This window comes from Rhinoderma darwinii, chromosome 4 (assembly GCF_050947455.1).
Source record: "Rhinoderma darwinii isolate aRhiDar2 chromosome 4, aRhiDar2.hap1, whole genome shotgun sequence".
Classification (NCBI taxonomy): Eukaryota; Metazoa; Chordata; class Amphibia; order Anura; family Rhinodermatidae; genus Rhinoderma; species Rhinoderma darwinii.
Window position 1 is genome coordinate 139,012,484 of NC_134690.1, and position 13,661 is coordinate 139,026,144.

Consider the following 13,661-nt stretch of genomic DNA (forward strand, 5'->3'; position numbering starts at 1 on the left):
CGCTTTCTACTGCTGGGCTCAAACCCCTGGTATTCCTGCCTGTTCAAGGTCTGTACACCGCTTACTCTGCTGATTTGCATTCTGGTTGGTGTAGTCATTCCCCTAAGCATTATATAGTAAATTGGTGTGTGGAACAACAAAAGTGGTCAGATAAATTATTATAGATGTGTTTGTCGACAGAGCGTCAACTAGTTTTTCTAATGGCAACCAGCAGAATTGTGATTACAGCTCTTGGCTCAGATATAAGGTATAACTCCAGATCAGTATCACATAGTAATGTGATGTATTAAGAATTTTACTGAAATCCATTTATAATATATAGAGTTACGATCACAGGAAATGCTACCCATTAAAGTGCCATGGTCTCGAGATGGTGGAACATCAAATACAGGCAATATAAAATTCTTATGAGAAGCTAGGACAGAATTAGGCTGGGTTCACACGAGCACATTAACGTCCGTAATGGACGGACGTATTTCGGCCGGAAGTCCCGGACCGAACTCAGTGCAGGGAGCCGGGCTCCTAGCATCAGTTATGTACGATGCTAGGAGTCCCTGCCTCTCCGTGGAATTACTGTCCCGTACTGAAAACATGATTACAGTACGGGGCAGTTGTCCTGCAGAGAGGCAGGGACTCCTAGCATCGTACATAACTATGATGCTAGGAGCCCGGCTCCCTGCACTGTGTTCGGTCCGGGACTTCCGGCCAAAATACGTCCGTCCATTACGGACGTTAATGTGCTCGTGTGAACCCAGCCTTTAGAATGCTCTGCACTGCCGATTGGAGGAGAGCCCCAGACTGACCGTGTTCTTCTCCTCAAGCGCGACCCCACAGGTCCTTTTCACAGCGACAACAGGATAGTGGGTGCCCCATGTCCTAACTACTCATAGGCATCTTATAGATGTCTGTATTGAAAGTGACACTTTTAAACAAAATTTTTATTATTTCACTTAAACTTTTGATTGATGACCCTGCCTGAAGCATTTATTTACAGAACAAATACATGCTTTGCATATAAAATATGTGTATAGCAGCTTCTACCAATTATAAATGATTTCATGCAATAATAAAGCGTTTTGTCCATGTTCTGTAAATTGAATCTATTAGAAAGGATACATTACAATAATCAATGCAGCAGGAATCTTTGCAGAACAACACAGCAGACAACTTGCCTTACTGGGTGAATTTACACACAGCGTTTTTGGCAAAATACCACGTTTTCATTGGTGTTTTTCGGCAGGTTTTTAGTGGCAAAAAAACGCTGCGGCCAGATGTTAGCTTAAAGTTAATGGGGTAATGTAAAACGGCCTCGAAACATTGCGCTGGTTTTAGTTGCCTTTTTTTTTTCTCATTTTTACTTGCTTTTTTGGGGGGGTCAGTGGCATTTCCAAAGTTGCAGCAAGCCTGGTTTTGGCGTTTTCGTTATCATTTAGTTAAGTTTTTATCCCACAGACCTCCATAGATTTTGTTTCTATTTAAAAAAAAACACGAGTGTCAATGTGTGCTGCTTTTCTTAAGGCGTTTTTGGTGCCATTTAAAAAAATAAAAATAAAATAAAAATAAAAAGCAACTGTTGCAAAGAGGAATCTTTGCATCACATGATGTTTGAATCACAAGAATGGCAATGAGAAAAACTATATCTATAAAAATGCAGGTAGTAAAGACACACTTTAGCAAAAAATGGCATTAAAAAAAGTTGTTTTTTTGGGAAAAAAAAATAAAAAAATGTGTGTCCGAAGGAAGACTAAATAGTCATTTCCCAAATAAACTTCTAAGGACTAGACAATAGGACCATTATTAATCCCAAGAATGAGCCAATGCTGGTCCAAAGCCTACGTACACTGCTCCTCTCCAGTAAAATGAATGGAAGGTTATTGCCCTCACAGAACAGTAGGTACATTGATGGTAAATTCTAAAGATTCAAGTTTCACCATCGTTACTGTACATTATCCATGGGTTCCCTATGGCTCAATTCTCAATACATATATGTACTGAGAAACCCTTCTTTACTCTGCAATTCAGTAAATACTCTATATAACAAGCAGAATTTATGGGTCGACATGCAATTAAGTGAAATTCTATGGCACGGTCTAATACGCAGATGTATTTGGCAAATGGATTTCATGGCTCATAGTCCTTCTGAGTGCAAGTCATAATCCTTTAACAGGACAGAGAATAGAGATATAGGTCTTACTTTCCATCTGTTATTAGCACTTGGCAGCACATGGCACCAAATGCAGTTAGCAGCTTTGCCAAAAGGAACGTTAGTGTTTAATAAGAATATGAATAGATCAGGTAATAAAAATAAAAATCGGTGGGCTCCCTGGTTACTTGGCTTTGCTGCCCACTTTAACGACAGCTGGACAGCGGCATGGTGCTGTATCTTCCACCACAGGAAACCATTACTATTCATGGTCCAGTTTCAGAATGTTCTTTACACTACCAAGTGGTTATACTATTATGTTGACTGTTCTATACCACACACTGTATGTAACGAATACAGCGATAATGTATTTCACTGCAACCAAAAAGATAATTTAGCCCGTAGAGTAAATAGTGGATGGGAGCACAGGTGGCAGGATAAAATAATTACATCATAAATGAGAAGTAATTCATGTATCACAAAGAATCGACATTAAATATAAATTTTGTGCACTCAATAGTTTGAAGTTTAAGGAAGTTTGGAAGATTTACTTTTTTTTAGTGTCCACTTGTGTGGTCCCTGGTTGTGTATAAAGTTTCTGGCCACTTGGGAATTCCATGATTTTTTTTTTTTATATACGTATAAAATTCTTTCAGGTCCAGGTTTCCATGGGCACTATAGCCTCTTTAGTTCCCATGGATGGTAAGAGATTTTCTCCAGAAAGGAATAAGAAGGGGAGTTGGACCACAAACCCACGGATTCTCTGCACTTCTTCCTGTGCTTTCACACGATCCTGTGTGGCCAGTGCTGGCTTGGCAAGGAAATCGGGCAGGTGGAAAATGTTTTGCACCTCATCACTTGGAAGACATCGGAACACCTAATATGACAACACAAAAGCACAATATGAGATTTTTTCTACAGATTAAATATAGGTAAAACTTTTTGAACCAATTAAAAGTGGTTGTCCGCTTTTTAATTTTATTTATTCATAGAATAGGAGTTCATACAGTTTTTAATATATACTAGTCCTTCTCAAATCAATTAGAATATCATTAAAAAGTTAATTTATTTCATTAATTCATTTCAAAAAGTGAAACTCATATTATATAGCTTCAGTACACACAGAGTGATCTATTTCCAGCATTTTTTTTTATTTTAAGGTTGATTATGGTAACAGTTAATGAAAACCCAAAATGTAGATCTCAGAAAATTAATTATATAAACCCAATTTCAAAAATGATTTTTAATATCAAAATGTTGGCCTACTGAAAGGTATGTACAGTATATGCACTCAATACTTGGTCTGGGCTCCTTTTGCATGGATTACTGCATCAATGCGGCGTTGCATGGAGGTGATCATTTTTGAAATTGGGTTTATATAATATTCAAATTTTCTGAGATCTAAATTTGGGGTTTTCATTAACTGTTACCATAATCAACATTGAAATAAAAAATGCTAGAAATAGATCAATCTGTGTAATGAATCTATATAATATAGGCGTTTCACTTTTTGAAATGAATTACTGAAATAAATCAACTTTTTGATGATATTCTAATTCATTGGGAAGGACTAGTATGTATTAAAAAATTCTGTTTACGTATTTTTCTTTTACCAGTGAAGTAGGCCCCGGTCTAGGGGCCGCTTCTACACAGACACTGATAGACATGATGAAATGTTGATGTAGGTTGAAATACTTTATTAAATGACAGAACTTATAAACTACTATTCACCTCTAAAAATACAAGGACAGCATTAACGGTCTTTTATAAGAAAGGTATTTGTGCAGAATTTTGGATACATGTATATTAGAAAACGTTCTATATTTCCTAGTCTATGTATAATACATTAAACAATTAAAAAACTGACAACTCTAAGTTAACTATTACCCTTGGCAAACAATCAAACTTTTACTTTTATTTTTTAACCTGCACTCGGTTGTTTTAGACATGTTCCTATATAGTAATTGTGCTTTTACATGGCCAGATTTCCAAGCTGGTAGACGAGCGCCAAATCGACGATATAGCACGTTGATCGGCGCTAGTTAGCTCCATATAAATGGAGCAATAATCGGAATGTATGACGACCAATGATTCTTAACACTATTGTTCGTCCATATACATTTGCATCTTTTTGGCAGCACACCACTGTTTACACAGGGAATTGTGCTTCCAATTAGAGACCATTTTTTTGGCTCCATAAAAGATGCAATCTGCCAATAAACGAGCGTTCACTCGATTGTCGTTTGATCGATGGACAGTTTGCACAGGACAATGATCGAGAATGAGAGTTTGTATGATTAATAGAATGTATAATTTGTGTAAAAGTGCCTAACAAGGTCTAGTAAGCCAACATGCATGTCGTCATAATACATAAAACATTTTTTTTACCATGGAAACAGAGAAGGATAAGAAGTGGGGCAAGTTGAGAAGAGAGCAGGGAGGTAAAATTAAATATTCCAGGTCAAAATCTAGGCCCAGTTCCCACGAATGGATTCTCAAAAAGGTCATAGGTTTATGCAGAGAAATTCTGCGAGTCTCTCAGGACAAGTATGTTTCTGCAATGGACTCAATAAGGATAGCTTGACATCAGGACTAACATTTTAGCACCAGTTTTTAAAAAGTTTTCCAGTGCAGTTGTACACAAGATAATTCAGCTATACAATTTTTAAAAAAAAAAGGCAGAATGAGTAGAAGTTTTATTAGTTGACCATATCTTACAACATTGCAAAGAAAACCACCAAACATATACCCACTTTGTCGAATATGGTTGTGTTGCGAGCAGTTGTGGCCACCCACACCTCTTTAAAAAATTTGTCACTAATCGGGTCCTGGATATTGACAGATGGATCATTAAGGCAACCAAGGAGAAGCCTGGAAGAGAACATAACAGAGGATTAGATCAAATCAATGTCTTCCAAAACTCCTCATAAGATGTCATAATATAGGACTTTCTAAACTTTTTACTTTTGTGCATCTGTATTTACTGCAGCACATGTAAGTGGTTACGTCTAGTGAGGATTTTGGATTTCAAGACCTTGTTTCAGATGACAATATTCAGTCAATATAAATCTTATAACATAAATGTCGGAGTTAAACTGTGAATGTGTCAGGGCAAGTTAGGTTTATAGAGTGTTCATATTTTTGTCTTAGACTTGATCTACCTGAAGCAATGCATTCGTAGTGATAGGGCAAATTTCCCAGCATTATAAGCCTCCCCATCCATGACCGAGGGAACAGTCTCTGTGTCTTGTATAATTACAGCCATCTCACTGTCACGCTTCCCCATCATGCTGCGGTCATTAATATTAGCTGAACCTGAAAGGATGAAGGAAAATGATGAACGGTCTTATTAGCAGAGCAGTAATCGCGTAAAAATGCCATTCTGGGAACAGTGTGTCAGTCTCTATATAACAAACTGTTCTGACCCAACACACACCATCACTTCTACAACATAGCAACATCATCGGTCTATCATGATAATGGGACTTTATAAACCTCAGCAGGTCTCCAGAACCAATGTAAGCACTAAATGTTTTTGAAAAGGTTTTTTTTTTATTTTTCTCGAATGACAGTTACATGTATTTCCTGCTGGTTGTGTTACAAATAACTGTCCATTGTGTATTTATAGGTAAATGTAAAGTAGCTATTCTCAAGATAATTCAGCTCTAGACCTCTTTCAAAACGTTAGCCAGGATTCCCTTTAGTGCATTTTCTGTCCACTAGTATAACTATAGCGAAAGAAAAACGAAGATTTAATAAACAATATAGAAGTAATGCCGAATTTTATAAATTATACAGTACTGGCAAATACTAATCCCTAGCTGAAAGTGGTGCAATTATGAACTGAACAGCGTCATAGGCCGACATCACTGGAGAACAGAACTTTTTGAATATAGTGATATTGTCAGATTTATTATTGGTTGTATAAAGGATTTGCCTGACACAGCTTCTGTGTCAACGCCCGTGGTTAATCAGCCTGCATCTGTTCCTAGGTCTGCTAGGGTGACTCGATCTGCTACCACTCAGGCTGGTAGGCTGAGGAGTGAGAGAGCCTATCGCAGCCTGGCCAGACGGAGCTAGCTCCCGCCCTTGGTCTACTTATACCTTCATTTGCTGCTTGTCCTTTGCCTGTGATTCTCCCGTTTCCTGGCTCTGCTGTTACCATTGACCTCTGCTTTATATTGACCCTGGCTTGACTGACTATTCTCCTGCTCTGCATTTGTTACCACGTACACTCCTGGTTTGACTCGACTCGTTTATCACTCTGTTGCTCACGGTGTTGCCGTGGGCAACTGCCCTACTTCCCTTGCTTCTGTGTACCGTCTTGTTTTGTCTGTCGTGCATATATTGAGCATAGGGACCGTCCCCCAGTTGTACGCCGTCGCCTAGGACGGGCTGTGCAAGTAGGCAGGGACTGAGTGGCGGGTAGATTAGGGCTCACCTGTATGTCTCCCTACCCTGTCATTACATGTAGCTTCAGAGATGATGATCGGATAAAGGAGTGGCAAACCCTATTAACCTCCCCACTTTTCTCTTGTAGAATAAAGCTTCTTGTATGCGGATGTATTCTTTCCTAGAAGAACAAAAACCTGAACAAAAACCTTAACAAAAAAGCAAAGAAAAAAGCTCCTTCTCTATGGTAAGTGCTCTGGGAAACTATTAAGGGGCAAAAAAACAAACCACTTGCAACCAAAGAGAAGCAGCAAGGAAAGATTTTTAGCTCTGCCTAAGATTTCAAGGTCCATAGACCCATGTGAAGTACTCGACCGGCTCATTAAACAGTTTTTATGACAAAAAAAAAAGCTTTCTGCGGTTTCATTTTAAAATCTCCACTATTTTCCTCCTATAACATTTCTTCAGGAAAGTCAGAAATATTCAGCTAGAGTCATCTTAGGAAGCGGCAGTAGATGCAGTTCTTATGGGGTATTATTCATTTTTACAGTTCGTTCTCCTCTAATCATTGATTTTGCCAGTTACTCATTTAATGGCGTTCATTAGACGGCGGCTGTTGGTCCGCCGATTTGTGAGTTAGTTGTAAACAGAAGCTTTATAGGCCATACTGCACGCTGCCCAATCCAAATAAACAGAATGGAAGAATTAGTTCTATGCAGATACTGATATGAAGTAATAAAAAAAAGATCGTAGGTAGAATATACATCTGTTTTCTATAATCCCATGTGTGAACTGCGGTTATAAAAGGCAGAGCTAACACAAATTGCGGCCATATGCTCAGTTCTGCAATGGTTGGATCACATGCTAATATAATTTAGATTTTAGTGGCTACTTGATGCATTTCAATAATATATTTCTTAATATGATCAGTTAATGTTGAGAACAGAAGCAGGACACACGTCCCTAAATGTCAGTCTACATTATAATAGAGGGTTCCAGTATTGGGAATGTTTTGGGAATTTTTTTTTAGCCATAAAATTATTTCATAGAAAAGCTAATCAGTGCCACATCCAATCAATATTTTCCATTGCCAATCTGGGTGTTCAGGTCTGAAATTCTAGTGCAAAATATAACGCAAAGGTGAAGGTGTTTTAACAATATGATCTTGAGGGTAGGAACACTCATGGCGGATACAGTGTCAAGCTGCGCAGCGTATCCGTCCTGAACACCGTAGGGAATGCCGTCAGACATTCCACACCACACTGTGGTGCGTTTTTTCAGGCATAAATTCTGCTGCATAAATTATTGCACATACTTAACCCCTCCGACCTCACTGGATGACGTTGCAGGCCATGTGACCGCTGCAGCCTAATTGGCTGCAGCGGTCACATGGCCTGCTACGTCATCCAGGGAGGCCACACTGGAGAAGCAGGGAACTCTGGGTAAGTATAACTAAATTACATTGCTGTGATTACGCCGCCAATATCGCAACACACGACTTTGTTGCGGGTTTAAGCACCCCATTGATAGACATGCTGCTTTTAAAGAAACAGCACCGCAGGTCAATTTATGTCATTTTTTTCAGTGGCAATTTTCCGCAGTGTGGGGACGAGATTTGTTGAAATCTCACCCACACTGCTGCTACTGTAATACTCTGCAGATTTTCCGCAATTAATCCGTTGCGGAAAATCCACAATGTTTACGCCGTGTGCGTTTCTACCCTGAAGGAATATTCCATTCATAAGCCAAGAACGTGACCTTCTGGCTATAGCATGGAGGAGAAATAAGCGAGCACTTCAACCACACCTTGCAAAACCCATTCTGAGAGAGAAAAGGAGTGTCTCACAAATATGGAGTACGTCTCCTAAGGCAATGCTAGGATACTTATACTGTGGCACTTTTATTAATCTGCTTTTTGTAATTATTAAAAACAAAAACGATAAAATGTGTAAATATCCGCCCCTGTTATTATTATTGAAATCATCACTTAAACAACTACCAAACGAAGATCACCCATGCGTGCAGTCAAGGGTTTAAAAGAGTTGTACAGGACTAAAAATATATATAAAAATAAATAAATATTAATGCTTCCTTCCAAAAACATCTGCCCACCTGTTGTATGGGGTATTGGAGCTCAGCTCCATTCACTTTAAGGGTATGTGCACACGAGAACTGGCTTTTACGTCTGAAAAGACAGACTGTTTTCAGGAGAAAACAGCTGCGTCGTTTCAGACGCAAAAGCTCCTCCTCGCATTTTGCGAGGCGTCTTTGACGCCCGTAATCTTGAGCTGCTCTTCATTGACATCAATGAAAAATGGCTCAAATTACGTTTCAAAGAAGTGTCCTGCACTTCTTTGACGAGGCAGTCATTTTACGCGTCGTCGTTTGACAGCTGTCAAATGACGACGCGTAAATTACTGGTCGTCAGCACAGTACGTCGGCAAACCCATTCAAATGAATGGGCAGATGTTTGCCGACGTATTGTAGCCGTATTTTCAGGCGTAAATCGAGGCATAATACGCCTCGTTTACGCATGAAAATAGGTTGTGTGAACCCAGCCTAATAGCGGGAGGTGCAATACCAGACATAACCCATGGACAGGTGTGTCGCTTTTTCTGGAAGAAAGTAACTTTCTTTTATCAATATATATATATCTCTGACTACGGAGGGGACCGTTTCCTGGCTAAACAACACCATGAAGAACACAAAACACTCAAACTCTCCGAACAAGCATGAGTCTAGGTTATTAAAAATGACCAGTCAGGGGAAAATGTCCATCAAAAGTCTATCAATAAGAAATTCAGACTCCTGAGAAAAATACAAGGTTCTGTGACTCAGATGGAGTCTATAAAAAAAACAAAAAACATACCCTTGCTAAAGAGAAGGGAGACCAAATTTGAGTCAGCTAATAAATGCTTTGTTTGGCTGCACTATGCCTACCCTAAAGCAAGTGGCGGCAGCATCACGAGGTGGGTATGCTTCACTGTAGTTGGCCTCGGAAGGATTTGTGAAGGTGTGAGGGTACAATGAATGCAGCAAAATATAGTGAAATCCTGGAGTACAGTAAAACCTGCAGCCGTCCGCAAGAGAACTGTGATTTGGGAGATTTCATAGCACAATAAAAACTATCCCCCCCCCCACCCAGAGAGCTGTGAAAAGTGTATAGCCTTCATGGGGTTTACTATTAGATGTATAATTTATTACATAAACATATCATTCCATACACTGTATATTACATTTACATATTGGTATAATTTTCTCATAATGCTGAGTAACTTTGCAAAAGCATTTTGTGCATGTGAGCACTTCATATGTAACCTAACTTCAAAATTATATAGAATGGGTCCACGATCACAGAGCTTAATTTTACTGCAGTGCGAATACTGGGCATTTGGGTGATTATGTTTTTGAATGAAAATGGACCACTAAGCATACTGGTGCTGGTGATGTGCACTACAAGGACAATCCTTACCAGTCCCCAGGGCACCATGACCAAAAGGGACTGACAGCAGTAAAAATACAAACAAACAAAAAACATACGTATGGCATAATGTTTCATGCTCTTCAGTTTCGGCAAAACTTTCCCAAAAGAAGAGCTCGATAACTAACCTGGAACTGCCCCTTACGGACGTATGTGGTAGACGCTATGTTATATACTATTTAACATTTTAGCTTTAACCGAGAACTACAGCAATCTCTCATCCAATAATAGCAGTATCAGCACTGACAGCCACAGCACCTGACCCACATTCTACTTCAATGCATGAGAATTAGGCCAATATTGTTTCTTTTTCACACAGCTGAATAAGCACCTTTAGAAATAAAAAATATATTTTTATCAGAAAAAGCCTGACACCGCCAAAGATTATAATTTTATATCTTATAGAATCAGCATACACTGATCAGCCATATCCCTAAACCCACTGACAGGTGAAGTGAGTAATATTACTGGTCACATTGGCGACTGTCAAGGGGTGGGATATATTAGGCAGCAAGTGAACAGTCAGTTCTTGCAGTTGATGTGTTGGAAGCAGGAAAAATAACTTTGCGTAAGGATCTGAGCGATTTTGACAAGGGCCAAATTGTGACGGCCAAATGACTACTGGGACAGAGCACCTTGTGGGGTATTCCCAGAACGCAGTAGTTAGTACCTGCCAAAATCTGATCCAGCGTCAGGGTCACGGGCGTCTAAGGTGCACTGATGTACTGTAGTACAAATTGCTGAAAAAGTACCTGCTGGCTATAAAAAGAAAAGTGCCAGAACACAGTGCATCGCAGCTTGATGTATTTTGGGGCTACAAGCCGCAGATCGATCAGAGTGCCCATGATGACCGGTGTCCGTCACCAAAAGCACCTACAATGGGCATGCGAGAATCAGAACTGCACTATGGAGAAATGGAAGGCGGTAGTGGGGTATGATCAGTGGCGTAACTATAGGGGTCGCAGCGGTCGTAAATGCGACCGGGCCCTGAAGCCACATCTATAAAAAGTTGCTATAGTAACTGGGGCCTATGTAATAAACTACAAGGACCCCTATTACTAGAGTAACTGACAGTACTTACCCCCCTCGTTCCGGAGCGCAGCGGAGGTCCTGACATCACAACGCTGTGCGCAGCGCATGACATCACAAAGCTGAGCGCTACACACAACATCCGACGCTGGATGAAGTCAGGACTTCCACTGTGGCCGAAGCGGAGGGTAAGTTTAATATTACGGTCTGCTAAAGCGGATAGGTCAGGGTCCGACTCCCTGGACCCCCGCCAATCAGCTGTTTTGAAGGGGCTGCAGCGCAGGTACCAGCGCTACTTCCCCTTCATTTCAGTCACTTGCTCACACTGTAAATCGTAAATTCACAGTGTGAGCAAGTGAGGGAAATGAAGGGGAAGCAGCGCTCGTACGAGAACTGCACCTCCTTCAAAACAGCTGATTGGTGGGGGTCTCAGGATTCGGACCCTGACCCATCATCTATTGATGGCCTATCCAGAGGCCATCATTGTCTAGGGACTGGACAATCCCTTTAAGCCTACCATGTGGTAGCCTTAGATACAGGGTCCATGAAACAGGATCACACATTATGTGAACCTATAGGCAGGGGCCCTGTATCTAAGCCAACAACACGGTAGGCTTAGATACAGGGCACCCAGCAGACAGTAATCTTATACTGTATAATATTACTGTCTACTGGGGCCCTGTATCTAGGCTTCTTACCATGGCCACATGGTAATCTTAGATACAGGGCCCACGTGTGATCCTGTCGGATGGGCCCTGTATCTAAGCCTACCACATGTGTTACTAATGGGTTTTTTTGTGTGCGTGTTGTGTTTTCTATACAGGTTCATTCATTGGACTATGTTGGATTCGAGGACTACTTCGTTGATGGCTTTTTTTTTATCATCAATAAAACGGCTAATGAGTGTTGTGTGTTTTTTTTAATTTCAATAAAATATTTTTTCTATGTCTGTATTTTTTTTTAAACTTTATTACTACCTCCTTAGTAATGGCCGCTGGCTAACTGACTTGACAGCATCCATTTAAAGCATGGTCTTAGTATTAGCCGATGCAGAGGCTAACACTAACACCCCATTATTACACCGGTACCCACTGCCACCAGGGGTACCGTTAAGAGCCAGGTATGATCCAGTACCCAACCATCTATAGTGATGGGGCGGCCGCAGGCTGGCATTATTAGGCTGGGAAAGGCCAAACTAAATTAAGGCAAATTTATGCTAATTAGTTTCTTAATAGACAACTGGGCGTGTTTTTACTTTTACCAACTGGGCGTTGTGAAGAGAAGTGTATGACGCTGACCAATCAGTGACCAATCAGCGTCATACACTTCTCATTGTTCCAGCCCATTGTTAGTGTTCCAGCCCAGCTTCTTTCACTGCACTATCACAATGAGTGTAGGACGCTGATTGGTCACTGATTGGTCAGTGTAATTTACTCCTCTGTACAATGCCCAGTTGGTAAAAGTAAAAACACGCCCAGTTGTCTATTAAGAAACTAATTAGCATAAATCTAAAATTGTTCATAACTTGCTCAAAAATGATAGTTTTTCAAAATAAAAACCACTGTTATCTACATTACAGCGCCGATCAGATTATGTAGGAGATAGGGCACTTATAATCTGGTGACAGAGCCTGTTTAACTTTAGAGGCAGCATCTGTACATGGATGAAAATTCATCAGGTACAAACAATTTTAGCAAAGCTGCAAAAAGCAGATAGGTAGAACAAGAAAAAAAATTGTGGTTGGGGTAATTATTATATAGCTTTAGGGTAACGTACATTCTGCATGACAGAAATGTGGTGTTTGCATGCTTGAGCACCTGATGCACATGCAGGATATTTAATTTTGTGCAAAATTTGGGTTCAGACAGGTAGGTACTTTTTGGAGGAGGGGAGGGTTTTTTAATTTTTATTATTTTGCTCTAATGGTATACATTTCTAAAGATCTTTTTTTATATATTAAGTTTTTTATTTATTATTAATCCAGGCCCGTAGACATTATAATCTGTATATTCTATGGACTCTTTTCTGAATATCTACATAATTCTGAATATTTTTTAGGAAACGTGATTCTGATGTGCAGACAATGCCAAAAAATTCTAATTTCAAAAGCACTATCTGTTCTTCAAGGAACAGATAACAGGTTTGTCAAGTTTAATTGCTAAACTTGACTTTGATTCAAGACAGATGGGCTACATTTTGATAGCTAGCCCACTCGTGAAGCATTTTCGATTTCATGCAAAATGCAGCAAGCAGTAAACCGCAAAAACTCCCCATCCACCATAATCCACTGTACAAACAGTTACATGTATGGATAGAGAGTTTCTAGAAACATTCCATGTGGTTCTTAGACATTTACTTTTGACACACTAAATTTATGCATTTTTCTTTTTTTCAGTAGTAGCAGCAACGGGTTTACTTTTGCACATCAAAACTTGTGTTCCAGGATCAACTACATTAACCCTTTCAGAAACAAGGCCTTCTGATGCCTGAATGCGCACAACAAAATGTTAGTTTTTGGAATGACAGTATTTTTTTTTTGTTTTCTACTTTGATTACATTTTTATTTTTTTCATTTTTTTGCGGCACATGTAGGGTACTAAAACCCAGTAACATTTA

General features: G+C 39.7%; 1 protein-coding gene across 1 annotated transcript in view; it reads right to left on the minus strand.

Moving 5' to 3' along the window:
* Positions 1-732: 732 nt before the first annotated feature.
* The window catches only part of PLD1 (phospholipase D1), a 157,820-nt gene continuing 144,891 nt past the window's right edge, over positions 733-13,661 (minus strand). Inside the window, exons 24-26 of the mRNA XM_075861616.1 lie at positions 5,305-5,458; positions 4,897-5,014; positions 733-3,020 (exon numbers count right to left, since the gene is read on the minus strand). Coding sequence (XP_075717731.1) covers positions 2,796-3,020; positions 4,897-5,014; positions 5,305-5,458 — 497 coding nt within the window. The 3' untranslated portion in view covers positions 733-2,795. The remainder of the gene's footprint in view (positions 3,021-4,896; positions 5,015-5,304; positions 5,459-13,661) is intronic.